General features: G+C 49.5%; 1 protein-coding gene across 1 annotated transcript; it reads right to left on the bottom strand.

The window, feature by feature from the left end:
• Nucleotides 1-1,770: 1,770 nt before the first annotated feature.
• Nucleotides 1,771-27,157, bottom strand: STT3A (STT3 oligosaccharyltransferase complex catalytic subunit A). Its single transcript, XM_055132713.1, has 18 exons — nucleotides 27,079-27,157; nucleotides 25,109-25,235; nucleotides 24,655-24,715; nucleotides 21,878-21,999; nucleotides 21,261-21,406; nucleotides 20,158-20,248; nucleotides 18,473-18,579; nucleotides 17,250-17,414; nucleotides 15,410-15,590; nucleotides 14,556-14,711; nucleotides 13,259-13,350; nucleotides 12,170-12,325; nucleotides 10,872-11,060; nucleotides 9,526-9,642; nucleotides 9,314-9,416; nucleotides 7,003-7,191; nucleotides 6,121-6,236; nucleotides 1,771-5,072 (listed from the first exon to the last, which is right to left on the bottom strand). The coding sequence occupies exons 2-18, from the start codon at nucleotides 25,194-25,196 to the stop codon at nucleotides 5,034-5,036; spliced, it is 2,118 nt and encodes a 705-aa protein (XP_054988688.1). The 5' UTR covers nucleotides 25,197-25,235; nucleotides 27,079-27,157; the 3' UTR covers nucleotides 1,771-5,033.

The following is a 27,157-nucleotide window of genomic DNA, read 5'->3' as shown; positions in this document are numbered from 1 at the left end:
ACTATGTTCATCTCTGGCCCCTGAAGTGGAAAATCTTCAGATGAGAGTTAACCAGCTCAAGTGAAAGGTGAATCTGAATCACTTTCACCTTTAAGTGAAAGTTGAGTCTGAAGAGCACAAAAGCAGGATTTACTACACAGAAACTCAATGGGCTCGACTTGCTTGAGGCAAGTAAATGAATGCGGAAGTGCTGGTGAGACTAAAATGAGCGAAGGCTGCAAAGCCAATCAGAAGGCCCCTGGGACCCCCTCTTCTCCCTCAATACTGCACCCGGGAAAGTGCATGGAGAATTTAAACCAACATATTTATAATTTATAATTTAGAATTTATACCAACAGAATTTAAACCAACCCTACCCTTGGGTTCCTCACTGCGGGGATTAAGTCTCTAATCATGCACTGAAGGATTGATGCAGGCTTGTGTCTGAGATGCCTGCAGGCCCTCTTCTCAATGTTTAGTTCAACATTGTTTCACTCTTAACAGAAACCAGGGAAAAAAACAAGCCTGGCCCCTGTGTGTGAGGTCACACAGGTGGGGACCTGCTCTCATCTGTTGTGGGTTCTGAGACACAGCTGACAGGCACGAAGGAATCTTCCTTACAGAGAAGACAGGATGGGAATATGCCAGTCTCGGGAAGTCCTGAGGCTACTGTTCGACAAACCCCACTCAACCCAGGCTTTCAATCGCTTTCTGGGATCCCTCTCTAGAAGAGCAGATAAGAACAGATAACTGAAAAATTAAGAAAGGCTTCAAAAAAAAGTCAAGTGGTCACAGGGCCCTTCAAGCTGAGAGGAATTAAATGTAGCAGAGCCCTGGGTTTGATCCCCAACATCACAGATGAGCAAGCACAGAGCTGGGGGTAGCCCCTGAGCACCATCAGGTGTGGCCCCCAGAACAAACACAAGCCAGCAGGACCCAGGACGCGGGGAACAGAGCTCAGCAGCGGGATGCTAACCATGCACGTGAGAACTCTGGGCTCAGGGCCCTTCTCTCCCGCCCCCAGAAAACAGGTTGAAATGTTTAGGAAATCTCCCAAAAGGTGGGAAACAGAAGAGTATTAGAAGACAAGGGGGGAAATCCAAAATCCAAGTAACTAAAGTGAGTTTGAGAAATTCACAAATAGCTCAAGGTTTCCTAAACTGAAAACCTTGATTTGCCATAATTTCCATTAAAAAATTTAGAGTACTCCACTAGGAACCTCATCTAACTGCCTATCAAACTGTTCCAGATCTATGGTGCCTGAACTGCCACCTCCAAGTTTCACTGTTGGCCAGTAGGATCAAGGCAAATCTAATGGGAAAGTTGCCCAGAAGCCCACTGAGCTCAATATCCCGAAACAGTTAACGCAAAAGGCTCAACTAGCATCAACCAGCACAGCAACTCTAAATGACTGTAGTGACATAACCGTGATCACAAACTGACTCACTGACCTTACTTTTGATCATTCCATTTGCCTTTGTGTTGTAACAAACAATATAAATTTACTTGTGCCTAGGGGCAGGCTGGGGTGGTGGGTGGGAAACGGGGGACACTTGTAGAGGGAAGGTGACAAAAGTAATGAGTTGGTATTGGAATACTGTATGTCTAAAACAAGTGTCTTATGAACAACTTGGTAAATTATGGTGTTACAATAAAAAACAAAAACAAAAAAATCTTGAAAAAAAAATACCCACAAGGGGCCAGAGGAGTTAGAGCCCCAGCTTTGCATGTGCTTGACTGTGATTCCATTGCAGAATATTTGAGTAAAATAAAAATGTTTTAAACTCAAAGCTCAGTAACCCCATGGATATTTAATGCCAAGACATTCAAACAACTGTGTGTTCATTACAGTAAGACATATTTACAACCAAGGTGTATCATTGTAAGATACATTCACAGTGTATATCAGTAAATCCTAAGTTACTTCAAAATGTATAAGGTAACAGTTTCGTGTTACCTGCTTAAAAAACAGGAAGTATTCCACTTACAGGTAAGTCAAACAATGCTCCCAAAGGTTCTCTTCAGGAGCACCTGCAGGCCCAGGAACCAGCTTTCCAGACTAATTTATATACCAAGTTCTTCAAGCAAGGCCGAGTTCGGCTTAATACACATACAGAGGTTTGGGGGTGTCTCTTTGACACACTGGGGGTACTCATGAGAGATCATCCATGATCTTCCACTGCCCTCTAGCGTCAGAGTTCCTGATCTTCTCTCGGGCTGTTCTTTTATTTGGTTGTATATTATTTTAAAAGATTTTATTTTAAGGCTGGAGTAATAGGACAGTGAGTCCTATCACTGCCAGGAGTAATTCCTGAGTGCATAAGCCAGGAGTAACCCCTGTGCATCACCGGGTGTGACCCAAAAAGCCAAAAAAAAAAAAAAAGACTTTATTTTAGACACCCTAATAGTGTTACATAGCTGTTCTTTTGATTTTAATTTTGTTACTTCCTAGGCTACATGACAGCACATTTTGTTGTTTTGGGCCACACCCGGTGGTGCTCAGGGCTTACTCCTGGCTCTGCACTCGGGAATCATTCCTGGCTGGTGGTGCTCCCAGGGCAATATGGGGTGTCAGGGACCAAACCCAGGTCTACCACGTGCAAGGCAAGCACCTACGCTGTACTATTACTCCACCCCACCCCACCCCCGCCATGACAGCACTTTTCGAGAACTTTCTTTGGGGCCTGGAAGCAGTTCAGCGAGCTGGAGCACATGTGTGCTCATGGTCCCCTGAGCACACAGCGAGGAGTCATTCCTGAGAGCCACTGGGTGAGACCCAAACTGTCGTTCCCCCCTACACACACACCCAGAAAAAAAAACAAAACACATTAAAAGCCTTGCCCTTGAAAGCAGGGGGGTAACTCAAACGCCTCGGACACAGGTGCTGCAAGTGGGCGCTGGGTTTCCACTCCAGCACAGCGTCGTTCCCCGAACTACTGAACAGTAAGAACTGTTTTCCTGTTCAGTGTTATAGTGCACTTAATTCCTAACTCCCGGTTCCCCCACCCACAAATTCTAAAAAGCAACATTTTCTAATTCTCAGGAAAGACCACTTTCAACTCAGCTGATTCTCACATTTGCAATGGCTGTGCCTGAATAAATTTTTTATTTTTGGCTTTGGGTCACACCCCATGATGCTCAGGGGTTAGTTACTCCTGGCTCTGCACTCAAGAATTACTCCTGGCAGTGCTCAGGGGACCCTATAGGTCGTCAGGGAACATTGAACCTGGACTGGCCACGTGCAAGGTAAATGGCCTCCTTGCTGTGCTATAGCTCTGGTTCTTTATCTTGTTTGTTTGGTTTTCTTGGGTCATATTTAGTGATGCTCAGGGGTTACTCCTGGCTCTGCATTAAGGAATTACTCCTGGCAGTGCTCAAGGGACTGACTATATAGGATGCCAGGGATTAAACCTAAGTCAGCCGCATGCAAGGCAGATGCCCTACCTGCTATACTATTGCTCCAGCCCTAGTCCTTTATCTTTGAGCACAACCTTGGCCCCTTGATGCAATCCTGGTGGGGCTCCAGAAAACATATGGGGTGCTGGGGATTGAATCCCAGGTTGGCTGTGTGTGCCCTAACCACTGTACTGTCTTGCCAGCCCCTGAAGGGAGTTTGATTTTTGTACCTGTCACGAGTTTTTTCCCAAAGTCTCCTTTATTTCCCCCAAGCCTCTTTTGAGTATATATCTATTGAAATAGATACCATTTCTGTTTTGAGTGAGAGTTTTCCAACGAGTGCTCAGGAGGCCTGGGAGCCCCTAGTGACGATAATCAGCCCTCGTGGGTGCTTCTGTGCCCAGACCCTGCAGTGCAAGGGGCTGCCCAGACCAGCCCCTGCAGTCCTCAGGCTGCCTGGAGCACCCCTGCAATGCTTGGGCCATGAGTTCCATCACTGCATCTTGTTAGTGGCATATACTAACAAGAAGGCAGAGACTAAGGGAGGAAGTAACTCACCTTTATCCACAAGAGTTTTAGAGCACAGTGTAAGAAAATGTGCAAAGGGACATTTACTGTGTCAGGGGTACACCAGAATAATGAAGTTGAATTTCAAAGACATACAAGACTACAATGGACCAAAAAAAAGGACTCTCACTTCCTTTTCCTCTCTCTCCACACACACAAACACATGTTAGTTTTTTTCCTCTTACAGAAAACAATAACTGTTTGCCTTGAATCTTCAAAACTACTAGCTCAGTCTTCATTTATTCCTGCTCCAAATATACAAACAAAAACATCAAACTAGTCCCAAAGAAAAAAAGACATCGAACTAGTCCCAAAGAACATTAGTGAGAGCAAGTCTGGGTAGACCTTGAGTCCTGATCGCATCAGAGAGCCTCAGAGGACCAGAGATCTGAGAATAGACAGGAAGGCAACACAGCTGCCAGCCTTACCCAGGAAGGGCCCCTGGTCCCACAAACATTGATTCATCCAACCGGAGTTTACTGAGCACCCACTAATGTGCTAGGCATTGTACCAGGTGCTGGTTCTTGAAATGACAAAACTGTTAGCATCTGTGGAATCTCAGCCATTCCTTGATTATGTTCCAAATCTGAGAAAGGCAGGGCTGGGAGCAAGGAGAAGGTCTACTTTCTTGCTTGCTTGCTTCTTGGGTCACATCCGGCGGGCTACTCCTGGCTCTGCACTCAGGAATTACTCCTGGCAGTGCTCAGGGAACCATATGGGATGCCAGGGATCAAACCTGGGTTAGTCATGTGCAAGGCAAACACCCTACCTGCTGTACTATCGCTCTGGCCCAGATCTACTTTCTGTCCTCTGTCAGCCTTCCTCAAATCACTCAAAAGTCAAAACAAATAAGGCACGTAAAAAAAAAAATCCCCCCTTTAATTGACCAAAGTAAAGCCATGACATTTCATTTGGTAACCTGCTCAGAATTATAAAAATCATTCCATTTGGCCCAGCCCACAATGTCCAGAGAAAAACTCTCAGACATTCTAACCCCACCATGTTCTTGGAAACTGCATATTTAAGGAACATCTTCGGCGTCCTAAATGCGACGCGCTCAGTGCGAAGCGTATCAGAGCTGGAGGTGACGTCTATGTCCTCGACAAGCCTCGGTTATCCAGGTCCTTCACCTGCAACAGAAAGATGCCAGCATAGTGGTTACGGCGAGGTCGGACCTAACCCAGACAGCTCGACTGTGCTGGACTCACCCAAGTGGGGCCCAATCATGTTGGGTTTTGCTACCCAGTTTGGCTTTGTACCTGAACAAGCACTGGTTACAGACAGTTTACTCTGCGCTTGGCATTTGTGTACCCTAGAAGGTATGAATATATCAAATATATATATATATATATGAATATATACAGATATATATCTCCTTTTTTTTTTCTTTTTGAGTCATATCCAGCGATGCTCAGGGGTTACTCCTAGCTCTGGACTCAGGAATTGCTCCTAGCGGTGCTCAGGGGACCATATGGGATGCTGGGAATAGAACCTAGGTCGGCTGCATGCAAGACAAATGCCCTACCTGCTGTGCTATCACTCCGGCCCCTCCATTTTTTGTATGGAAGAGTTATAACACAATCCTATGCTATTCAATACCATAAAGTCTTAGCAAGAGAGAAGAAACTAGTTTTTTGTTTGTTTGTTTGTTTGTTTGTTTGTTTTTTAAGTAAAATAGAATTTGGAGGATTTTGAAGGTGAGGAGGGAAGGAGAAGGAGAGAGAGGGGGGGGGAGGGAGAAAGAGAGAGAGGGAGGGAGGGGGAGGGAAAGAGAGAACACTCTCAAGAGAAAACGAGGGCTTCTCCAAGGGCAGAGAGAGCCCCTTCACACACCCTAGCACTGGACAGGGAAATACGAAAATCCAAATCTCAAGAGGGGAGATGCAGGTGACACTTGTGTTTGGCCGAGGTGGGCGCAAGCAGCACATGGTTTCGGGCAGTATGCGTCAGAAGTTACAGTTTAGAGACAAACACAAACTTTCCGACCCTTGTCCACCAGAGCCTGCTACTTATAGAAACTCAAGGTGAGTCCGGCCCCGACTGAACCACACTGCGACCACTGCCCAAATGACAGCCCCCTGTGACTCCCAGTGCCACACAGCAGAGCGTGATTCTGGGGGAGGCCCATGCGCGTCTCAGACAGCAGAAGCATCCCGGCGTTGACAGGCGCGTCCTCACCTTGTATATCCTCACCAGCCAGTGCTCTGTGGTGTATGCCTCCTCCAGGACATCGAGCTCGAAGTCTTTATTCCCAATCTCGGCGTTTCGGACTCGGTCAAAGCCTGGGGGACGTTCTAGAAAGGAGTGGGGAGAAAAGAGACACACAATCTCAGGAAACAGTGAGGCCGCACGGGAAGTGATCTGCCATGTTCTCCATTCTGGCCGGCAGTTACCTAGGAGGTCAGCCCGTCAGACCAGGGTGTCAGGCAGCAAGGGAAGATCCTATATGTCCCCCTATCTCAAGTCCTTGCCAAGAAGACGCCAGTAGAGCGCATGGAACTTAGCTCTCTTGAGCTAAGTTGGTGTCCCAACGTTCCCATTCCTGAGGACTGCCACCCGGAGGCCTCCCAGACACACAAACCCTTCTAGGGATTGGGGATGAAACCATCAGAAATGCACCTACTCCAGGAGCCGTCCCGACCTCGTAAGCGTTCTTTCTCTCCCCGCTCCCCCAACAACACACACACTCCTTACACTCCTTTCTCCATCACAATCCTTTTAAACGGGAAGCTCAGGAAGGAGAAAGTAATCCAGAACCAGGGCTGGAGTGATAGCACAGGGTAAGGAGGGCATTTGCCTTGTAGGCACCCCAGCACTGCCAGAAATATCCCTGAGGGCAGGGATTAAAAAAAAAAAAAATCCAGAGCCAGATGGCTTGAGTTTAACCTGACTGATACTAGTTAAACGACTCTGAACACTTAAATAACCTATTTATATTATATTATATTTATATTATACCACCATCCCCTCTGTATAAAATGAGATGTGAGTGTCACTCGCTACCCGCAGCTGGGCACCGAGCAGCCCCAGCCACAGGGACGGGCTGGAGGAGTCACTCACTGGCTTCCGTGTAGACCTGCCCAAAGCGGTAGTAGCACATCTTGTACATGAGGCAGTTGAGCAGCACGGGTGAGCCCTCCCGGTCCACTCGGAACTCCCCGGTCGGGGTGTAGTAGTCGTGCTCCTTAATGTGCTTGCCCGTGTCCGTGCTCCCTCCGATCCGGACCATCCACAGGAACTTGTTGATATCTGGGGCGGGGGGAGAAATACAGAAATCCACAGCATTACAAAGGCTGGGGCAAAGCGACTGAATACAAAGATCACTCTTTCTTTCTCGAGTCCTCTCCAAGGCATGCAAGTCAGCCCTCTTAGTGACAGGGCTGTGTCCTCCGGTGCTGGGGGACTGTGGGGGGCTGGGGATCAAACCTGGATCTCCCACGCACAAAGCATGTGCTTAGCCCTTGGGCCGTTTCTCCAGCCCAGTAGAGACTCTTTAAACTGCCTGAGTCTACAGTACTGTTGGTTCTAGGTGGGAGACTGGGCAAAGAGGGCCTGAGGGGAGGGCTGAAGCCACATCTCAGCAGGGGCTGGCCTGGCACATACACAAGCTGGGTGTGACCCCCGGAATCCCACATGGTCTCCCGAGCGTTGCCAGGAGTCATACCTGAGTCAAGAGCCAGGAGTGATCCCTGAGCATCCCAGGGTGTGACCCAAAAACTTAAAAACATAGTGTAAAAAGAGGGTTGTAGGGTAGTGAGTCGCACTGCCCACCTGGCAAGCCTGCGGCCATGAGGCTGAGACCTGGCACTGCCCACAGAGAGCCAGACCCTGTGAGGAACATCATCTGGAGTAAAGTGCGTGGTTTCCAATGCAGAGCAATTACAGTATCACAACCAAAGGGGCCAAAAAACTACCAACAAAATTAGATTTAGGGCCGGGAGACAGTTCAGACAGCCACGCCTGTGCTCTGCTAGCAGGGCGCATGCCGCCCCATGGTTCTGAGGACCACCATCACATGCGTCGCCCCCTGCCAATACAAAGCCACCTGTGGGCCTCCGGCTAACAAAAAATTCTCTAGGCAAGGGCTTGAGTAGACATGCTTCCAGCAGATGCAAAATGAACAGAACAGAGACTCAGCACCACCACAGAGCACAGACACGGCCACAGGTACATGGAAAAAGGTTCGAGCTACAGCAACCAAACAAGCTCTCTCTGGGGTGTGCCTGCATCTGAAAGCTGCTAAGCTGAGCTCCGGAAGTTCTTATCACAAGAGGCCTAGGGATGTAGTTTAAGCATTTGCCTTGCATGGGTGAGGCCCTAGATTTGATATCTGGCCTGATAATGGTGAGAATTTCTTAAAAAGTTCTCACCAGAAGGGGAAAAAACTAACTCTGTGAGGTGATGAATGCTAACTAAACATAGGGATCACTTTCAATATATACACATACCAAATTTTCTATACTTCAAACACACAATCGTATATGTCCAGTGTATCTTCAAGAATGAAACTAAGGCAAAAAAAATACTACATGAATGATTGGGCGTGGCTGAGGTCTAACAGAGGCCCTGATCGACTGGACCATCCGTCTCTATGTATCTTGTCTTAAAATCTGCATGTCATGCGTTACCAAGGAAATATTCTAAGTCTCTGGTTTCTTACTGGTTTTTGTTTTTTGTTTTTTATTTTTATTTTTTTGTTTGTTTTGTTTTTTGCGTTTTTGGGTCACACCCGGAGATGCTCAGGGGTTACTCCTGGCTCTACACTCAGGAATTACTCCTGGCAATGCTCGAGGCACCATATGGGATGCTGGGAATCGAACCAGGGTCGGCTGCATGCAAGACAAATGCTTTACCTGCTGTACTATTGCTCCAGCCCCTCTTTACTGCTAAAGAGGTCCAAAACCAGGAGCTGGTAGCCAGCTTGATGGTGTGGGGGATATCCCAACGGCAGCACCCCAGACCCACACACACCTGGCCCCACACTCTCTACGTAAAGCTCAGGACCCTGTGACTGGAATCAAGAGTCAAACTCATGGCCCCACATTTGTGAGGCCAGAGCTCTCAGCCGTCCCCAGGGCCCTGCAAACATTGGGCTTACAAGGACACAGGTTTGGTATCTGGGATTCCTGTGCGAAGCATGTCGAGCACGTGACCCTGGGCTGCATGAAGCTCCATGTCTCATGAAAGAAGCCAGAGAGGTGCCGAAAGTAAGTCTATCAAACCACACACTCAAAAATGCAATTAGAAATGTTTCCAACTTTAAACTAACCAATGGGGCCGGAGAGAACAGTCTAGCCGCGCCCTCCAGAGGGTGGTATTTGGGGGAACACTGATTTATGCCCAGAGCGAGATACAGGACCCAGCACTTTACCATCAGAGGAATATCCAGTGAGGCCTCCAAAAATGACCAGCACGTAGCTGACGTCCAGCTCCCTCATAATCTCATAGGCTTTCTCTTCTGTGGACGCCATTGCCTGCAAAATACATGCACGTTAAAAACAAATACCCACACCTTTTCTCAGAGTAAAACCCACAGGACCTGCCACAGGAAAACAGTTCACTGAAACGATCCCATCACCGTACCTGCCCCACTCGAGAAATATGAGTATTATTCCATGTGTTATTGTCCACTAAAATCGTCCGATTTGCCATAGCTGTAATCTGGTAGCCATAATCCCACCATGACATGACTTTCGCATCCTGAAAGAACAGGAAATGGAAATAAATGTTTCCAAACATTTCTTTGGAATGGAAAAAACGAGCTTTTTAACACTTCCAAAATTTTGTCAAGGAATGGAAAGGAATGTGCTAGAAAGAGAGGCATGCTAAGGAATCAGAATTCTCACAAAAGCAAGCTTGAGCAGAACCGAAAAGAAATCTTGAAACCTGGCCCTCGGTTACATACACTGAGTCTCCACACAGACGATATAACACCAATACCTTTATCACAAATCAGCTGACACAGAGCTAAGTGACCTATCCACCAGTTGATTTCTTTGGTTCTGGTTTTTGGTGCACATCCAGCCATGCTCTAGGGATCAAACCTGTAGTTTCCACACACCGAGCAGGCGCCTGCACCCTTGAACCCCTCCCTAGCCCTAGACTGCTATTTCTCAAAAACAGCTGGTGTTAAAATTGTACTAAATAACATTTAGAGATAAGACAATAAACAGCAATTATAAAGATGGGGAAACACAAAGCACAGGATATGATTACAAGGGACTAAGAAATATTTTTAAGAGGCCAAAGATATAGTACAGGGGCTGGAGCAATAGTACAGCAGGTTGCCGGGTGTGACCCAAAAAGAAAAAAAAAACCCACAAAGAGACAGTATAGTGGGTAGGGCACCTGCCTCGCATGTAGCCAACCCAGGTTTGATCCCTGGCTCCCACACAATCCCCTGAGCACCACCAAGAGTGATCCCTGAGTGCAGAGCCAGGAGCAAGTCCAGAGCACTACAGGATGTAGACCACGAAACAAATGTTTCAACATTTCAAACAAGATTTGGGGCTCAGGGAGAGAACACAGAGGAAATCTGATCCAGCACAGCGGGGTGGCCCCGGGGACTCTATAGCACCAAGACTGGGACGGGGGCCCAAACACTGCTAGTGGAGCCCCAACAATTGAAAAGAAAAGAATCTGACTCAGAATGCTACCATTTGGGACCTCAAATGACATAAACAAAGATGCTAAAAGTGACTATCACCAAGTGATCACCTCAATAAACACTTCCATCTTTTCTCTTTTATTTTTCTAACATGGTTTTTGTTTTCTCTTTTGTTTTTCTAACATGGCAACTAACATGGTAATGACTTCTTTGGAACCTTTTTCTTCTTTCATGGTTCTTTCTAAGGCTCACTGTCCAGCTAAAGGCCAGCCAGCTCACCAGAACAGAAACTGTCCCACAGCCGAGTCTCCCGGACCCTCACCTCCGGGGTATTGTGGCGCAGCCAGTAGTAGGCTTCTCGGAAGTCATCGAAGATGATGCGGCTGCCGTCCCCACCACGGGCGGAGAGCACAATGGAAGGCGAAGAGTAGGCCTCACTGGTCACCCAGGTGGAGTGAAAGGTGTAGGTGATGAGGAAGAAGGCCATGACCAGCACCATCCCGCTGGCCACCTGGGCGAGAGAACCACATCTCACTTACTCACAACCCACACTGCAGACGTGATGGACCACGTAGGTCAGGGCATCTGAGGTCACTCGGACACTTCTGTATGCGCTCAACCTTGCTCATACACATGCACAGCGGCACACACGGGCTCACACAGGCACACACGTGAGTTCAAAGTGTGGGTACGCAATGCATGGGTTTGGTGGCCAAGGACTGAGACCCTAGAGGGCCAAGGCGATGGGTGAATGAAGGAAAAAGGGAGAGGGCCCCGGGCTGGTTGGTCATCAATGACCATTTATTTTTCCCTTTCCCAGGGTCAATTGTTACATAGAAATCACAACAGGTGAGGGTACACTTAGGTGGGATTTGAACATTATCATAACAAACAAATGTAAAGCCCCTCCTTGGGGTGGGGGAGTTCTAGGAGATTAACCCAAGGACAAAATCTCATCTGGGGGCTCAGCACTCTAGATTACTGGAAGATCAGTTCAAGGATAGGATTCCATCAAAGGGCGTATTGCTTTCTCCTTTCCTTCGCTACTAATTCATTTATTTTTAGTCATTTTGATGAACATAATAAGAGATATACAAATTCAAAGCTCAAACTGTCTTTCTGTGTCTATACAAAAACGGCATTGCTAAACCATACAAAGGACATAAAGGAATGAGGAAAAACAATTTAAGATTAGGAGTGTCTGATAGAATTAGGTATGCCTCAGGTGCACTGTGGTGGGAGTAACTTAATAAACCTAAGCTCCCTGCAGGAAGAGCAAGGACAAAGCATGTTATCCAACACACAGAAAGGCACACACATGCACTCACAAGCATGCACAGGCATGCATAAGCACATACAGGCACACACAGGCACACACAGGCACGCACAGGCACACACAAGCACGCACATGCATGTTAAAAGCACACGCACATACAGGTATGCACAGGCATGCAGAGGCAGACACAGGCACATACAGGCACATACAGACACACACAGACACACACAGGCACACACAGACACTCACAAGCATACACAGGTACATACAGGCACGCACACGCAGGCACACAGAGGCACATATTTGGTTTCCCAGGCCAGCTCTTAGTAGCAGCTAACCCTCACCTCGTTCTTAATAGGGTAAGTGGAATCCTGTTGTTTCTTGCTCTTCTTGTCTGGCCGACTTATGTCTAGATTCTTCATGTATGTAGAGAGCACCTGGGAGACGCCGATGCCAGAAAGGATGCACATAACAGGCGCCAACACCAGCATCAGTCGCACCTGAGAGACAGGAAGCGCCAGCACAGCAGAGTGAGCATTTCACAAACAAACTGTTTATGGCATCAATTCAGGGATATTCAATAAGCACGATTTTTCTATGAAGTAGAATAGAAAACGTGATACATCTGTAGCGTAGTTTCTTAATTTTTCAGTATGAATGTACACCCTAAGATAAGTTCTTCTTTCTTTTGGTGGGAAGGCCACAGCCAGTAGTGTCCAGGGACCACTGGATATGATACCCCAGGGCCACTCCTGGCATGCTTGGGGGACTGTATGTGGTGTCAGGATTCAAACCACTGTGGCAGACCCAAACACAGACATGCAAGGCAAATGTCTTAAACTTCAGTACTATTTCTCCAGTCCCAAAATAATTTCTCTTTTAAAGGAGGGGCCCACATTCTATGATGCTGAGGGGTTACTCCTGGTGGTGCTTGGGGATCATATGGGATGCCAGGGGTCAAAACCGCCATGTGCCAGACAAGCGCCTTTCCCCACTGTACTATTTCTCCGATCCCTAATATCCATTTCTTCACCAGGGTTTTGGATGTTAAAAGCTGTAAGAAACCATCTTATTACAATAAACAAAATGTCTCCCTCCTTTAGAAATCCGGCAGTCTTGAGTGCTAGATGGAGCCCTTAAGTCCCTGGCATTTAAGGGGAAAATGTTTCATCTCCCTTTTTAGGATGTCCAGGAAGAAAGCAGGAGGCATTTAGGACCAACCTTCCTAACAAGTCTAAAACTAGGGATCCCAAGAAAGCTGGGTCGACACCCAGAATGTCTGGGTGCTTCACGCTCTTGGGAGGGCCCCAAAGCAGAGCTGCATAAGCCAGGGGGGAAGTGTCTGAGTAACTGCCCAGTGTCTGCTGCATCCAGCCCACCACGGCCCAGCAGTACAAAAGGGGGCTGGGGCAAGAGGCCAGGGCCGTCCTCACCATGACCGCCGAGAAGTACATGCTCGTCACCCCATACATGATGATGAAGATCCGGGCGTCGGACAGGTTACTAAAGCAGTAGTAGAGACCAACTACAAAGTAAAAGGGAAAACAAGTCAGCGGCCGGTCCCAGAGGGAGGAAGCCCCAAGGGAAAGGATCTGTACTATCTGCTGACCCCGAACCGAGCCCAGCAACTCGACTCTGGGCATTTGGCTGGAAACACGATCACAAATACGTGTGAGGACACTCTCAACTACACTTTTTTCTCCTTTTTGTGTTTTGGGTCACACCTGACTCTGCTCAGTGATGCTCCCAGCGGTGCCCACAGGGGGTCCACTGCAACACAGCATACACTGGAGCCCTCTGCCCTGTCCCCTTTCAATCAGCAAAAAAACAGGAGCCACTTACATGTCTATAAAACGGAATTATCAACTGAAACAGAGTTGAAGCAAATATATCTCTCTTATCTCTATACTGTACAAAAAATCTAGCAAGTAATATATCTTGAGTACTTTTCTAATGAAGATTTCCTTAAAATAATACTAAATAACAGAAACAATGAGTCCTCCTGTTTGTCAGTTTTGTAGTGCCAGGGACTGAACCCAGGAAATTCTGACTCTTTATGACATGAAAAGCTCTTTCTCTTTTAGAGGGAAGGGAAGACTGATGCTCAGAGCTTATTCCTGGCTCTGTGCTCAGGGATCACTCCTGGCAGTGCTCAGGGGACCATATGGGATACTGTGGATTGAACCCTGTCCAATCGCATCAAGGCAAATAAATGCCCTCTTTGTTTTTGTTTTTGAGCCTTAGCTAGAAGTGCTTAGGGATCACCCCAGGAAGGGCTCGGTGTACCACCGGTGGTGTTGGGGATTGAACCCAGGTCAGCCCCCAGAAAGGCAAGTGCCCTACCCGCTATACTGTCTCTTTGATCCCTTAAAAATATTTCTTGGTCCCAGGTTAAATTTGTTTTATGTTTTTATATTTCACTTTTGGTATTGGGGTAGGGGAGGGGGTAGTCAAACCTGGGCCTCATTCATACGGAACAGGTGTGGGCTGTACTGCTCAGACATATCCCCAATTTCCTCTGAAATTCTATGGACAACCCATGAATGGGAAATTCTGAGAGTGCCTGAAAGTATGTGCAAAACCTCTACTTTGTACTGTGTCTCGAACACTCCGGACTAATGTTCAGCCGCTCTGTGGACTGCCGGGAAAAGGGGCAAATGCACAACAACAAAAACTCAGGCGTGAGGAGGCTTTGCTTACTTGGAATCTAATGGTGACTCTTATACAGACCTGGAAACATGAAGACCAGAAGCTGGAGATCAAAATAGTAGGAGGACCAGGTTGTAGGCTGATGCTCGGACACTGAGGCTATGATGGGGATGTTGTTCTTGGCATAAGAAGGATCCAGCAGCGAGTAGAAGCGCCCAGTCCAGGGAGATATTTTTCCTGGCAGCAAAGAGGTAAAATCAATTTCCAATGACTCCTGCAACCAACGAGCATCTGGTCCTAACTAGCTACGAACCCCCATTGTACTAAGGGCTCAGGCACAGTGACTGCATTGTTGTTTAAATGCTACCAGTGACTTGTGAGCATGTTACTCCTTCCTTTCTTCCAGACGTCTGCTCAGAAGAGTTTCGGGCCCATACCAGGGCCAGCTTCTTAAACTAAAGGCCCTACACCTGCACCCCTTCCCCACCCCGAGTGCTACTATGAATCAGCTAATGCACAGAGCTACACCTAATCTGCCTCTGCAGCCTGGAGGTGAGGCAACGGAGGAGGAAGAAAAGTGGGGCCACTGGCCCGCACCACCCTCCCTCCGCCACAGCCACAGCTCAGCCGTGGGGGGAGGGGAGAGCATGGCAGGGTGAAAGTCGCACCCTGCCATCAGGGAAAAACAGGAAACAGAAGAAAGGCAGGGGACAGGTGGAACATGGCAGGTGGGTCTCTCCTGCTACTGAACGCTGCTCTAAGACTCTTTCACTCCGTTGAGTCCAAATACTAGGCTGACCAGAGGACCGAATGTAAAGCTTAGAACACAGAGAAATGGGCAGAGAAGGTTCTCTGTGGTCAGGAACTATCCCACCTTCCTGGGAGTCTGTCCACCCCCAGCTGCAGGGGGCACCGGAGGGCGGGGGCAGGGCTACCTGTCAGCATGAGCAGTGCTCCCACGGTGAGAAGGACGAAGCCCACCAGGGAGATGACGCTGCGGAAGAGAACTTCAAACTGCTGCGGGTTCAGCTTGCTGCGCAGATAATCTACGAAGGCGTGGATCTGGCAGAGGCCAAAGACCCCGAAGGCTGCCATGTGCTCCGACGAAAGGACGGGCTGTTGGCGACAACACACACAAGAACAGCGTTGGGAGAGCAGCCAAGACCCGACTACCCTGGCCTCACTGAGTCCAAAGGGTCCCAGGAGCTCAGCAGCCTCCAGGAATGAGGAGGAGTGGGAGGGAGGAGCCGGCCTCTCTACTCAGGCAATTCTGATGGTCTGGCTGCAGTTTTCTAAATTTCTTGGAACTTTCACTGAAATTCTCATCATTCATCCCGCGCCCCCTTGATCTGCCAAGCTGAGCTCCTTCCCTGCCCCTCTGTGCTTCCCGACACAGTAAGAACTCCGCCGTCCCCCACCCCAATGAGACCCCGAGCTGCTGCCCACGAACGGCTCCTCCGGCTACTTATCGAGCTCCTTAATGGCCATGATCCCAGAGCCACACAAACCAATCTCAGAACCCAGCAACTTTTGGCAGAAATTACTAAAATATCAGAATTTCAAAATCGCGCGACATCATATGCTCTTCTTAATCAGCAGTAGAAAACAAATTATCTAATGATGCCTTTTCAGGCGGTCTGACTGTTGGGGGAAAATTCCAAATAATAATGGTGGGTCTTTTGTCGAAATGTTGAATGTAATCAAAGTAGAGAGAGAGTAAAGTGGAAATCATCTGCCACACAGCAGGGAGAGGGGTGGGATGGGGAGTATACTGGGGTTCTTGATGGTGGAAAATGTACACTGGTGAAGGGATGGGTGTTTGATCATTGTATGACCGAGACTTAAACCCGAAAGCTTTGTAACTGTTCTTATGGTGAGTCAATAAAAAAAAAAAAAAAAAAAAAGAACTCCACCATGACCGAAATGCCATCCTTAGAACAATGGTCCCAAAATGCTAGTTGGGAAGCACTCTCAAAGAGAGGCAGGGTGGCAATGGGGCATCAAGACACTAACTGCTGAGCCAACTCAAGATGCCCGGCCTCCTGGGTCTCTTCTGCAGCTCCACATTTGCTAGCGGTCTCCTGCTTCCACTGCTACGGGAACTGTATTTCCAGAAGCTACCAACAGCTAGCTCTATTTCTTTACCTCAAGTCACAGACAAGGCGGGAACTTTCTCCAAGACAAAAACTACATTTGCAGTTTTCAAGTTTATCCACACAGGGGCCAGAGAGATAGTAGGGTGGGTAGGGCGCCTGCCTTGCACTCAGCTGACCCAGCACCCTGTATGGGCCCCAGCGCACAACCAGGAGTGATCCCAAAGCACATAGCCAGGAGTAATCCCGAAGCATCGCCAGGTGTGGTCGAAAAACAAAAAAGTAAAAATGCACCAGCACCTTATATATTGTAGGTGACCAATAAAAGGTTTCCACTTCAACATCCATTTCACAAGCTAATCAAATATACAGAGTTAACACTCACTCTGATGGGCTAATGTAAGGTAAAGACTCGTGCTTTGCTTCCTTGAAGCTGCTGCTGAGTTCTGGGATTGCTATTCCTCATGGGTTCTTTACCAGTAAGAAGGATGGAAATAATAACCCTGATCACTCAATGACTTACTTAATTGACCAAAATTCTTCTGCCTCGGCAACCCAAAGCCATTCGAGGCCAGAACTGTAAGTCTTTCCCTCCTTATCAGAATCCAATATAAATAAATCCAGTTGAATTTCCTACCGACCAGTGCTGGAAGCGGAGACCCTGCCCACAGCCCAGGCCTACCTGGAAGCCCACGAAGGAGATCTGCATGGAGAGGATGGTGCCCAGGCAGTACACGGTGCAGTAGGCCACGTAGATGCGGTGGGAGAAGCGCCCCGTGAGCATCAGCACCAGCACGTGCAGGGGGATCAGGTTGATGAGGAAGACGTAACCTCCCCAGGAGGAGACCTGCGGCAGCAGAAGGCATCAGCTCAGGGCACGAAAGCCACCTCTCCACAGAACATCCCTTTAGGGGCCAGAGCGATGGTACCACGGGGAGGGCACCTGCCTCGGCTACATCCCCAGCACCCCATGTGGTCCCCAGCCTGCCAGGAGTGATCCCTGAGTACGGAACCAGGATTAAGTTCCGAGCACTGTCGGGTGTGCCCACCCACCACACAAACCCCCCACTCCCACTCCCCCAAAAGGGAACATCTCTTTAAAAAGCTAAGAACGGGGCTGGAGTGATAGCACAGCGGGTAGGGCGTTTGCCTTGCACGAGGCCGACCCGGGTTCGAATCCCAGCATCCCATATGGTCCCCTGAGCACCGCCAGGAGTAATTCCTGAGTGTAGAACCAGGAGTAACCCCTGTGCATCGCCGGGTGTGACCCAAAAAGAAAAAAAAAATAAAAAGCTAAGAACTGTATTAGGCAGAGTGGTCTCAAGAGTCTAAATAATGGGCTTCAAAACAGGAAAGCCACGCTCCTGGCCAATAACTCAATCCTGGGCTCACCCCTCAATGCTCAAGAACGCAAAACAGGAGGAGCCCAGCCCGGGGTCATGCAGTGGATCCAAGGGCATCAGAAAAGAGAAGGCAAGCGGATTCAGCAAAGGGCAGAAGTCCACGTGTGCATATAAGGTCAGGCAGAAAAAATAAATACTGAGAAAGGAAAAAATCGAAGGGGAATGTAAGAAAAAAAGAGAGCTGGTCAGACACTAAATACCAAAGAAATAGACTCTGGAGGATGGCAAAAGCAAAAACACCAGGGGCAGATTGCTCTGGACACTTTACAAGGAGGATCCCAGAAGTCGTGCAGACAGCAGCAACAAGATCTTGACTCCCAGCTGGCTGTTTTACCGTGTCCACACCAGCATGACGGGGCTCTGTATGGCCAGGAGACAACAGAGATTTCCAGCCCCGAGCCCATAAGCACGAGACCCAGAGCTACTTTCTATGGCACCAGGAAGCCGTCGGGGGGTGGGGTGGGGGGGCAGGGTTCTGGACACGAAAGGAGTGAGAAGTTACCATGTAGAAATAAGCCAGGGCGCACTTGGCTGCCCAGTAGATGGACCCGGTCTTCACTGCTTTGATCCACATGTAGTAGGTGAGCAGCATGCAGAAGATGGCGATCCCTGTGGAAAGAGTGGACGGCGTCCAACGGTCAAGCGGACACTGGGGCACGCTGCTCAGAGCAGACCGTACACGGGTGACAGGCCCAGGGGGTGGCTGCCCAGGAGCCGACTCACACTGAGATCATGGTGCGACTCTAAGCAAACTATTTTCCCTCTCCTTGTCCCAACCTCCTATAGAAAGGGTCAATGTAGATGATACTCTTACAAAGAGTATCATCTTCGTAAGACTGAAGACACAAATTGAACTACTTCGTGTACAGCACTCACAACCACCAAGTACCAGCTGGGAGACTCATTTCCGGCCCTTCAGTTCCCTGCCAGGGCCGTCCTGGAGACTCCCGGCGCCACACCACCGCCTGGCGGTATCCACAGCTGGTCACAGGCTGACTGCCCTTCCCCTTCTCGGCTCATGCAAGTTCCCATCTCAGAGTCTAGTTTCACCTTGACCACTGCTGTCCCTGACCTCCAAATCAGATCGATCTCTCCCTTTACCATACCCCATATGCTCTCATAACCTGAACTACCTGAGTATTTTCATTTTTTTTTCTTTTTCTTTTGGGGGGTCACACCTGGCAATGCACAGGGGTTACTCCTGGCTCTGCACTCAGGAATTACTCCTGGCGGTGCTCAGGGGACCATATGGGATGCTGGGATTCGAACCCGGGTCGGCCTCGTGCAAGGCAAACGCCCTACACACTGGCCTATCGCTCCAGCCCCCTATCTGAGTATTTTCAAAGGTCGGTACTGACCTTACGGGCCCACTGCAATTTATTCATTGTCCATCTCTACAATTCTGCGCCTACCACTGTTCCCAACAACATCAACCAATGTCAGCTGAGTTAGAAATGAGTCTCTAAGTCATTATAGTTTTAGGGACATCCACTTCTCTTACTTAGGAACATAAAGTGAAAGGTCACAATGTTAAAGCAACAATATTATGCAACACTAAAAATTAACTGAACTTTCCTAAGTCCAGAGATGAGCAGAAAGGCTGAAGTCCGTCAGGAAGATGAGCAGAAACTTTCGAATATAAGCTCGCTGAGATACCTTCCTGCCCGCCTAACCTTCTTAACAAGATACCAAGTTCAGATCTAAGGTTGGAGAGGTAGTACAGTGGGTAGGGCGTTTGCCTTACAAACAGCCAACTGGGGCTTGATCCCTGGCCCCCCCCCCCCGCCATACAGTCAGCCAGCCAGCTCTGGATACTCCTGAACTCGGCCAGGAGTGATCCCTGAGAGAACAGAGCCAGGAGAAACCCCTGATTAGCACTGGGTATGCCCCGACACCAACCCACCCCCCCAAAAACAAAACCAGATCTGACCCTGATTCTACTGCACTTCATGAAGCTCTGCTGGAAAATGATGTGGACAGCGCCTTGCAGCACTCATTCTTATTGGAGGGCAGAGAGCCTGTCACATGCTCTGGGGCAGTTTTATCTCAGGACTCAAGAGCCAATGCTGGCAGGGTTCAGGGGATCATGCAGCCTCAGGGAGCAAACCTGGGGTGCTCACATGCAAAGCCTCACTCCAGCCCTCTGGATCATCTCTAGGGCCCATTTCAGCACCCTGCAGGCCTTACCTTCATTATCGTAGGAGCCAGCCACGGACCGGGAGATATAGCCGGGCACGATGGCAATCATGGCGGCAGCGAGAAGCCCAGCCCCTGCATCCTGTAGGGAAAGAAGGGGCAGGAAAGGTTAGCACAGAGAGAGGACCCACAAGTCCATTCTGTTCACAAGTGGCCCGAACAACAGCCCACTACTTCACAGGAAGCGTGTGATGTGAGAAAGGCCAGAGATGCTCGTGGCACAACAGTCCCCCATGGGGAGACCAAGCCTGAGGCTGAGTGCCCAGATGCTACAGGCAGACACATCGGGTGAGCTGTCAGACACCAGACAGGCACTCAGCTGACGCCAAGCTATCATCTATCCCTGGGATACCAGGGAACACCAGGCACACCTCTATGGGCTATACGATGACAGAGAAAGAGAATCATTATTTGAACTAAAACAGACAGACAGGTGATAATCTAGAGACGCCAAGAGCCCCACTCCACGAGAGGCCAGCCAGCTGGAGAGAGTCGGGCTCGGAAGGAGGGCAGCGGGAGGCCTTCGGAAGGCTCCACACTAAACTCCAGCTTCCTAAGCCCCACGAATCACCTCCCTGACACAAGCCACACCTGAGAGCAATCTCCGAGGAGCCAGTGCCTGGAAAGCAGAAGCCCGGAAAGAGTCAGAATCAGAATCACGGAGCCTGACACAGCCAAATGGACTGAGATCCTTAAATGTGAAAACAACAATGGGAACAGCTGTGTGTCCATCTTCAGAAGAACTGACCATGTTAGAATACATCTGAGTCATTTTTCTTCCTTCTGAGACTGGGAAGAAATCACATTTCTCAGAATTCCTCTGAATTCCGAGACTGCAAAATCAAGTTCTAAATTTTGAATGTTTCTCTCTTCCTCGTGAAGCAAAGTGCACCGGACTTCCTAACGTTCTTCCCTTCCAGCACAAACAGCTGCTGGTGATAAGAAACCACACAGAGGGCAGGGGCGGGAGAGGACCCAACACTCCCCCCATAACCCCCGCAACTGGGTGGCTCTCGCCTCGAGCCCAGCCTGCGGGAGCTAGCACAGAGGGTGAACTCTCATTCCCAAGTGTCCTGCCGCCCCCGACCCTTCACCTTGAGCTCTTTGGTAAGGTGGTAGGTGACGATGGTGGTGAAGGAAGAGAAGAGAGGGGCCAGGAACACACAGACATTCCGAATGTCGATGGTGATGTGGAAAAAATGGAGCACGTGGTAGATCGCCGCGGAGGTGATCATCAGGCCTGCAACAGGAAGGAGAAGTGCCATTAGGTTCCAGGAGCAGGGCCAAGAACACGGGAACAGGTGGGTCCAGGGAGCAGTGACGTTGACAAAGCAGGCTCTGATCGCCCCGGGAACACCGAACACAGCATCAGATACACACTATCCAGAATACTCACGCCACGGCGCCGGGCACACGCGGCAACATAAAGCCTGGCAAGCTTCATGCCCGGCGCCGCAGAGTAACAACGCGTCTCCGAAGAGGACAGCAGTGCTACGGCAACTCCAGCCCTCCTGCAGAGCTCTCCTAAGGAGGCGAGCAGGGAAGAAACCCAAAACGCCGCCCACCCCACGCTCCCCGTCTGTCCTCCTGAGAGTACACAGGGCACTCTGGGCAGTCCAGAGGGAACAAATCTGTGCCACAAAATGAAGATGATACTAAATGAAATAAACTGCCCCGTAACCCCTTATTCCTTTCATCGTATTCCTCTTACCTGGGTAGATGGTTCCTCCGATGATTCGCCCCAAAGGGTACCAGGCCCGGTCATCAAACCAGTTATGGAATTTATAAAAGCCCTCTTCAGCCAGGAAGCGGGTGGTTCGGTAATTGAAGTAGCTGGAGCAGGAAAGGAGAGAGCTCAGTTTCCCTTTCTTCACACTCGGGAGCAGACACTGCCACTCCACGGCTCATGCCACAGAGCAACTTCTCACCCTCGTAACAGTCAGCTTCATACTAGGAATCATGCGGGGAGCAAGAGTGATAGGACAGCAGGGAGAGCGTTTTTTTTTTTTTTTTTTTTTGCTTTTTGGGTCACACCCGGCAATGCACAGGGCTTACTCCTGGCTCTGCACTCAGGAATTACCCCTGGCGGTGCTCAGGGGGACCATATGGGATGCTGGGATTCAAACCCGGGTCGGCCGCGTGCAAGGCAAACGCACTACCCGCTGTGCTATCTCTCCAGCCCCCAAGGGAGAGCGTTTGCCTTGCCTGCGGCCAACCAGTGTTCGATCCTCGCCATCCCATAAGGTCCCCCAGCACTGCCAGGAGGGATTCCTAAGTGCCGATCCAGTAGTAACCTCTGAGCACCACTGGCTGTGCCCCCCGCAAAAAAAAAAAAAAAAAAAGAGAAAAAAAAACAAAATATTTTTAGTTCTAAACTACGTACCCCTTCTCCTGTTTCTCCTGAAAAAACTTGGAGGAAAAAGCAAAAAATAAACGACAATATGAATTAACAGGCCAGGGATTCAAAGGGCAAGAGCTTATGCTTTTATGCTTTGGCATTTAGGAGGTCCAGGTTCAATGTCCGGCACTGTGGAGACGATGAGTGGAAACACCTCTGGGCGAGGCGTGGTGGTGGGACCATGATGAGAGTAGCCCCTGAGAGCCACTGGGCACGGCCCAAAAATTCTGACTAATCCAGAGGAACTTAGTTCCTGAAGATAATCTTCCCTGCCCGTGTCTCCAGTCCAATTCCTCCCCGGTCAGCCAAATTTTAGCAGCTCGAGTAAGTCGAAGTGGCAGATGGCAGAAATCTCTGTCCTGTGTTTGCCACTGGTGAGTGTTATTCTGGTAACTCAAAGACAGAAGAAACAAGGGTAAGTCCATACATCAGAACTGTGGGCTCTGCCCAGGGGTATAAGACACAGAGACGGAAGAGGCAAGAATCAGCAGAAGCAGGTCTGGTCTGCTCGTACCCCAGACCGCCTTTCCTGCTCTACCAAAGGAGTGTCACTTTCCATGACCTTTAGGTCCTTCCGGTTCGATGACTTTGGCAGAGGGCCTGCTTCCCCAACCACCTCCCTGCAACGTGGCTCGTCCATGGGGCCGAGATAAGCCCGGCCACACTGGTGACCGGGAAACAAAACCACGTGAGAATTTTTCTCTCATTTGTGAGAAAAAAACTGATGAAGAGACACTGATGGAAATACCAGTGTGCCTCCAACGTGCTTTGAAGACATCTGCATGGATCAGAATGCAAAGATCTACAAATGGGTACGGGCCTCAAGCCTTCTGCTCGTGTTCCTCCGGCTGCTCCTGGCCTGGTGTCCGGCAACGAGCCCAAGGCAAGTGCTTCATTGCTCAGCCACAGCCCCGCGCCCCTCACTGACTGGGTTTGAGTCGTTTGGCTTTTCTGAAAGTTATTTGGCTTCATTTTTTTCTTTTATTTGGGGGGTGGTCACACCCGGCAATGCACAGGGGTTACTTCTGGCTTTACACTCAGGAATTACTCCTGGCGGTGCTCAGAGGACCATGTGGGATGCTGGGAATCGAACCCGGGTCGGCCGCGTACAAGGCAAACGCCCTACCCGCTGTGCTATCACTTCAGCCCTATTTGGCTTTATTTTGTTCCGTCTTCCTTCATCCCCTTCCCCTCACTGTTGCTGTTGCCACCGCATCTGGGTGCAGTGTCTGCTGTGCTGCCCACACACATTCCGCAAAGCACTAGGAGCTGCACACTTGTGCCAGGGGAGGAGAATGACCGCTCAGAGGTGACATGGGGACCGAGCTAGTCAGTGTCCTGCATGCAAGGCAGGCGCCCTGCCTCAGAGCCACATGCCTGGGCCACTCCATATTTTTCCCATGAAGCCTTGATTTAGGTGACACAGTGACTCCAAGGACTGTAGTCCAACCTAGATTTCACAGCGTGGCCTTCATACCCCTAAAGGTCTAACTGCATGACTGCCATTGGCCTCAGTCTTTCTACCCCTAAGAAGGAGGTATCTGGGCCTACCCCCCACTAGTGTGGTCAGAGGACTTCATAAAAATGTAAGAGAGTGCTTGCCACAAAATGCTCGGTAAAATGTCTTTCACCTCTACTGTGGCTCAGCCTCGGATCAGCCTCCCGGTAGTACAGCGGGTACAGTACTATTTCTTTGGCTCTGGAGTTTTCTTAGTCTAGTCAGGTTGTAAGTGACAGAAGGGTACACCAAAAATACCACTCATCTTTGCTTTGAAACTCTGAGCGATTCACTCAGTAAATTCCAAGAGAAATGCTTAAAAGAAGGCAGTAACTCTTTATAGAGAATTGAGAGTTTTCAACCCACATGTATTAAAAATATGTCTGTACACGGGGAAGTGATTGACATTCAAATATTTGGGGGGAGGGTAAAACCCTCACTCAGTAGTACTTGGGGCTCACTCCTGGAGGTGCTCAAGGGACATGAGGTGAAAGGATCAAGCTCACGGTTTAATGCATGCAAGGCAAGTGCTCGGCCACGGAGCCAAGTCCCCAACATTAGAATCTAAGAGAGACCAAGCGAAGATACTTACGGATCAAACTCATGGATGACACTTTCAAATCTGAGAACAGCAAACAGACGAGTAGAGAAAGCTGCAAAAGCCAGAATTTTAACAGTGATTTTAACAGTAACATTTTAATGCAAAAGGCATCATTTCAAAGGTCAGTAGTTAGGTGTAACTGTCCTTCCAAAATTCCGAGTCCTGGGGTCTCAGTACCCCCCCATCCTAGAAGGAAACAGAATTAGCACAGTAGGCTGGCCGCTCCTTCCCCGGTGAACATCAGCCTTGACTTTACTTTCTATTCCTTCTGCTCCTTTCATTTTGCCTTCATACAAGTATACTGATGGGGGGGGGGGGGGGGCAGTGGAAAGAACATACTACAGTCTGCTGAAAAGAACACAGCGTTTTAGAAAAGCCCCTGAGTCTTCCCCAAGATTTTCTCCATCCCATGCCCAAAGGGAGAGCGAGCCCCAGGGACACTCACATAACACAGCAGCCATCGACAGAATGAGAAGCTTCAGAAGCGTGTCCTGCTTCTCATAGGACAGCCGCAAGAATCCTAGCTTGGTCATCTTGGCATCAATGGGTGGCAACAGATGACAGGCAAACGGCTACAATGGAAAAGTCAAGACCGTAAGTGATGGGACACCTTCTCTTTGCCTGCTCCGCCTTCTCTTGTATTGGTAGGAGCCATGAGCAGCAACCACATCAGAGAGAACTGAGCTACCACTAATAGCCCAGCCTTGCCTGACGCGAAGGGAGCACAGGGGCTGGGAGGGCAGAGGGCCTGGCACAAGTCAGGCAGCGACACTACAAAGGGGCCTAGACCGCAGCACCGTCATTCTGTCCCCACTCCCTCTCAGCTACCCAAGCAACAACACAACTGGCAGTCCAGAACAACAGGAGTAAACAGGAAACACTGGGAATACACAAAAATGGGGTTTGGGGAAAGATGGCAAGAAGGTAGAATGATTGGAAATAGAGGAGGAGAAAATGAAATGGTCAAAGACCATTCAAGAAAATGGGATGCGTGAGACAAAGCAAGGAACAAATAACTGAGTACAGAAGCAGAAAGAGGAGATAGATGATTATCTGAATCGGCATAATTTACAGCCCCAAAAGGCAGCGTCTACACGTGTCTCTGTTTCAAATCCAAACTGGGCTGCAGGGTCCACTAAAAGGCACGACTGATCCCTAAGATGAGGAGAAATATACCTCAGTAGCTTGGAGCACTTTCAGTCCTGTGACCCACTCTGTGAATAAGGCTAAGCTCCACACCCACTGCCAATCAGCAGTCTCAAGGCCCTCTGTCCTCGACACTCCCGGTTTACACCAATGATAGGGGGTGGAGGGTGTTGAGATGAAAATATACTGTTGAGGGAAGCAGCTTGTAAAACGTTTGTAACAGTGATCACTCAATGGACAAGACATACTAGCACTGATTTATCACAGGAGGGTGGCTTGACTCTATAACACGGCAACCCACAGCTCCAAAAGCACCAGCCTGTCAAGGGGCAAGCCATAAAGAACAGGCAACATTTTTTAAGACTGCAGGGGGAAAAAGAAGCTGAATCTCTCCTGATCCCTTCCTCCTACTGCAGCGAAGGGAAGGGAAAAATCTAAGACTGGGCTAGGGAAGGCGTGAAGAATCATCTATTCCTAGCTCCTCTAACTCAAACATCTTTTCCATTTAATTACAGCCCCAAAGGAAATCCCTGTCATACAATCTAAAATAAACACCTAGTTCCGGGAAGCCAATAATCCTGCCACATCCCTCGGGTTTTGTGCTTGCTTTCTAGAATGCCTGAAACAGAAAAACCATGCCAACAGAGAACTGATACGGGGCGAACCCTGGAAAGAGTGGGAGAAATACAAATGCCAGGACCTCCTCCTGCAAACTGAGAAGCCGGAGGGTTAAGGCAGGAGCTTTAAAAGGGAGGGGTGAGGGTGAGCTTTGGGCTTCCAAGCACGTCCTGGCCAATGGCATCTCAGCTGTGCACGGGGCAGCATCCTCGTCCCACCTCAGTTCTAGTCTCCAAGACCACCGCTTCCCCACCCCCGTCTGCCCCCTCTTCGCCAAGGGTCTCCCACTGCTCTACCCACCGCCCTTCCGCTACTTCTGCAGGTCCCACTTGCCGGGAATCAGCACCTCGGGCACAGCCCACCCTGCAAAGCCCCCTCCTCACCGCCCCTGCATCCCAAAGCCCTCCCCCTGCAGGCCTGGCTCTCCAGTCTCCCCCACGCGCCCCAGGCCTCGACCCCCGCCCCATAGCGGACCTTCCCATCCCGGTGCTCCAAGACGTCCACACCCCTCGCCCCACGCCCCACGCCCCCCGCCCCGGGAGGTTTCCGCCCTTCCACGTCGAAAATCCCACCCCTTTCAGTCCCACCAACCGTGCCGTGGGCTGCACCTGTTAATGATCCTCAAGTTCTAACCGAAGGCCTCCCCCTCACCTGGCCGGCGTTCCTGGAGGATCCGCTCGGCTCCTTCTGCCATCCGTTCAGCGGCGCACCCAACCTTGGCAGCGGCTGG

Source organism: Sorex araneus, chromosome 3 (assembly GCF_027595985.1).
Source record: "Sorex araneus isolate mSorAra2 chromosome 3, mSorAra2.pri, whole genome shotgun sequence".
In the NCBI taxonomy this organism is placed as follows: Eukaryota; Metazoa; Chordata; class Mammalia; order Eulipotyphla; family Soricidae; genus Sorex; species Sorex araneus.
Note: the sequence above shows the minus strand (reverse complement) of the source record. Positions and strands in the feature narration are given on the sequence as shown.

Coding starts and splice junctions, on each gene's coding strand:
- STT3A (XM_055132713.1), bottom strand. CDS start 25,196: ATGACCAAGCTAGGATTCTTGCGGCTGTCCTATGAGAAGCAGGACACG. Junction 21,407..21,877: donor CGGAGGAACCATCTACCCAG/GTAAGAGGAATA, acceptor TTCCTGTTGCAG/GCCTGATGATCACCTCCGCG. Junction 6,237..7,002: donor GCAGGTCTACACGGAAGCCA/GTGAGTGACTCC, acceptor ACTCCTTTCTAG/AACGTCCCCCAGGCTTTGAC.